At 35.4% G+C, this 3,132-nt stretch overlaps 1 protein-coding gene across 1 annotated transcript; it reads right to left on the bottom strand.

Annotated features, from left to right (window-relative positions):
* Positions 1 to 1,081: 1,081 nt before the first annotated feature.
* Positions 1,082 to 2,104, bottom strand: LOC107632671 (uncharacterized). Its single transcript, XM_016336339.1, has 2 exons — positions 1,753 to 2,104; positions 1,082 to 1,437 (listed from the first exon to the last, which is right to left on the bottom strand). Exons 1-2 carry the CDS (start codon positions 2,102 to 2,104, stop codon positions 1,082 to 1,084), a joined length of 708 nt encoding a protein of 235 aa, XP_016191825.1.
* Positions 2,105 to 3,132: the final 1,028 nt, after the last annotated feature.

Here is a 3,132-nt window from a genome sequence, read left to right as displayed (position 1 = left end):
GATTGTTGTCATTGCCAACTTCATAATCTGCTAATCTAGCAGGTAGTCTCCGCTCTCTTTGAGGTCCTCTAGATGATTCTGGTTGTTCGGTTGCGTCCCGTTGTCTTTCTTCTTCATCATCACATGTATTTGAAATTACAATCGGCTGCTTTTCTGTCTTTGTGTCCCAGTCCCACATGGCTTTTTCGTCAAACGTCACGTCTCTACTGATGATTACTTTCTTTGTTTCTGGATTGTACAACTTGTATGCTTTCGAGTCTATGCTATAGCCAATAAAGATACACTTCTCGCCTTTGTCATCTAACTTCTTCCTTAATTGATCTGGTACGTGGGCATAAGCAATACACCCAAAGACTCTGAAATAATGAATGGAAGGCCGCTTTCCACTCCAAGCTTCTTCTGGAGTTTTATCACGAACACTTTTTGTTGGACTTCTGTTTAAAATATGAACTGTTATTGCGACTGCTTCTGCCCAAAACTCTTTAGGCATTTGTTTTTACTTGAGCATGCATCTGACCATATCCATGATGGTTCTGTTCTTTCTTTCAGCAACTCTATTTTCTTGAGGAGTGTATATAGTTGTTAGTTGGTGTTGAATTTCGTGTTGCTTAAGGTATTCTGAACACACAAGATATTCTGTTCCTCTGTCTGTTATGAGTATTTTGATTTTATAGCCACTTTGTTTTTCAACAAATGCCTTGAATGTCTTAAAGACATCACATGCTTCTGATTTCTGCTTCAGAAAGTATACCCATGTATATCTACTAAAATCATCAATAAAAGTGATAAAGTACCTGCTACCACCATTACTTGGAACTTCTACAGAACAGAGATCTGAATGCATAATTTCAAGTAATCTTCTAGCTCTCCATGACTTTCCTGTAGGGAATGGATCTCTGTGCTTTTTTCCCAGTTGAAAAATCTCACAAATACAATTGGGAATATGAATCCGTGGTAGGCCATAAACAAGTCCTTTCCTTGACAGGTAGTTTAGGCCAGAAAAATAAAAATGTCCAAACCGTATGTGCCACAGCCAGTTATCATCAAGTATCACAGAGCTCATGCAAGAGGGATTAACATGTTAAATTTTTAATGGAAATATTCTGTTTGAAGTCATCTTTGCTTTATCTATGAACTTTCCATTGTTGTCAAACACAGTGCAATATCCATGATAAGTCATCTTATATCCCTTCTCAGATAATTTTTCCATACTCAATAAATTGTAATCAAGTTCAGGAGCATAGTAAACATCAGAAATATAACTTAGAGAACCATTCTTCAATCTAATTGGATTGTGTCCTTTTCCTTCAATAGGGATCTTTGTACTATTACCAAACTTCAATAATAATTTAACAGAATCATCTAATGAAGAAAAGAACTCCTTTCTACCAGACATATGATTACTACAAGCATAATCCAAGTACCATATATTTTCATCTTCAACACATGAATTAGTTGTAAAAAATAAAGTCTGAGTACTCGGATTATCATTAGTATTTTGATGCTGTTTTTCTACAATGTGTGCTTTATTGTTATTCATCATTTTGAATCTGCAATCTGCTGCTTTATGTCCATACTTTCCACAATGAAAGTAGCTGAAATTAGTTCTTTCTTGATAAAAATTACCTCGACCTCTTCCTCGGTTGACAGGCCTGAAATTTGTTCCACCTCTTCCTTGATTAGGTGGTGTAAAATTATTATAATTTCCTTGGTTGTAATTGCCACGACCTCTACCTCTGAAACTTCCTCTACCTTTATTTTGAAGATTGAAACCACGTCCTCGTCCTTCTTGTGTACGGCTTGGTTCTGCAACATTGCTTAAATTCGCTCGGCTTTTTAGGGCTTCCTCGGTTGATTTTTCTGACTTCTCTAGTATTCTACTGATGTGACTTTCCATGGTTCCTTGCAACTCTGCAATCGTCATGGTGTCCATATTGTGGAACTCTAGTATCGTAGTCACTACATGGTCATACTTCATCGGCATGATGCGAAGAATTTTCTCTACTACTTTACTATCGGGCATATCTTCTCTATAGACTCTCATCTTATTGAGAAGGTCTATAACACGAGTAAAATATTGCTCAACAGTTTCTGAGCTAGACATCTCATACCTTTCATATTCTCTTCTGAAAAACTGTAGCTTTGCTTTCTGAGCTTTATCTACGCCTTTATATGACAGCTTCAACGTGTTCCATGCTTCTTTTGCACTTTTGGCATTTGCTATTTTACCAAATACCGTATAATCTACACCTTGGTGAATTTGAGATAGCGCCTATTGATCTCTCCTTTGTTGGGCAGCATCTACTCCTTCTTGCAAACCCGGTTCAATGAAATTTCACAGGTTCTAGGCCTTCAAATGGGTAGACATCAAAGTCTCACAATAACTATAATCAAGTTTCCCATCTAACTTGGGACCGAACCACACAATATTAAAAGTGTTTGTCATACTGACTCTACGAATGAACAGCTATGCGAGAACTCTCTCACACTTCACAAACTCTCAAACACCAGACGTTGGATTAACCAGCTCTGATACCAATTGTAAGTATAATACCCACAACTTAATTGGCCCCAAAATCACTCACTTTCATAAATAATACTATCATATTTTCAATCTCTCAAACTCACCAACACTCATGGAACAAAAGAACACTTCTCATAATCATATTTTCTCATTTCAAGGAACACACAATACACAAGGCATATGTACCTTTATATAGGCAATGCTTTCTACTAAAATAATAATTTATGAATCACAACTCAATTTTGTAATGACCACTATTTCATGAGTTGGCTTCATGAATCTTCTTTCAACTTGTATTCATGTAGTTTCTATAATCTTCTAATTTAGGTTGCATGACTTCCAATTTCAATTCAATTTGATTTTGAATCTCTTCAATGTTGTAGAATGTTGTAGTTGTACTACTCTCTTGAATGTTCTTTAAAAATCTTCAAGCTTCTAACATCTTCTAGTAAATAGATGATTATTATTTTCAACTCAAACTTTGTTTCTTCAATTTTTTTTTAACCATGTTTCATAAAGATTCTAGTCCATGCAAGTTGATTTAAAATTTTTAATCAACATTTTTTTTACCCGAGTAAATATCTAATTTGATTTCTATTTATTTAAAG

The sequence above is a fragment of the Arachis ipaensis genome, chromosome B3 (assembly GCF_059453495.1).
Source record: "Arachis ipaensis isolate K30076 ecotype BB chromosome B3, ASM5945349v1, whole genome shotgun sequence".
NCBI classification, from domain to species: Eukaryota; Viridiplantae; Streptophyta; class Magnoliopsida; order Fabales; family Fabaceae; genus Arachis; species Arachis ipaensis.
This window is presented reverse-complemented; position numbering and strand designations above follow the sequence as displayed.

Excerpts from the sequence above, each read along its gene's own strand:
- LOC107632671 (XM_016336339.1), bottom strand. The coding sequence starts at position 2,104 with ATGTCTAGCTCAGAAACTGTTGAGCAATATTTTACTCGTGTTATAGAC. Across the intron at positions 1,438-1,752 it reads TTTCAATCTTCAAAATAAAG|ATGAAAATATATGGTACTTG; the intron begins GTAGAGGAAGTT and ends CATGTGTTGAAG.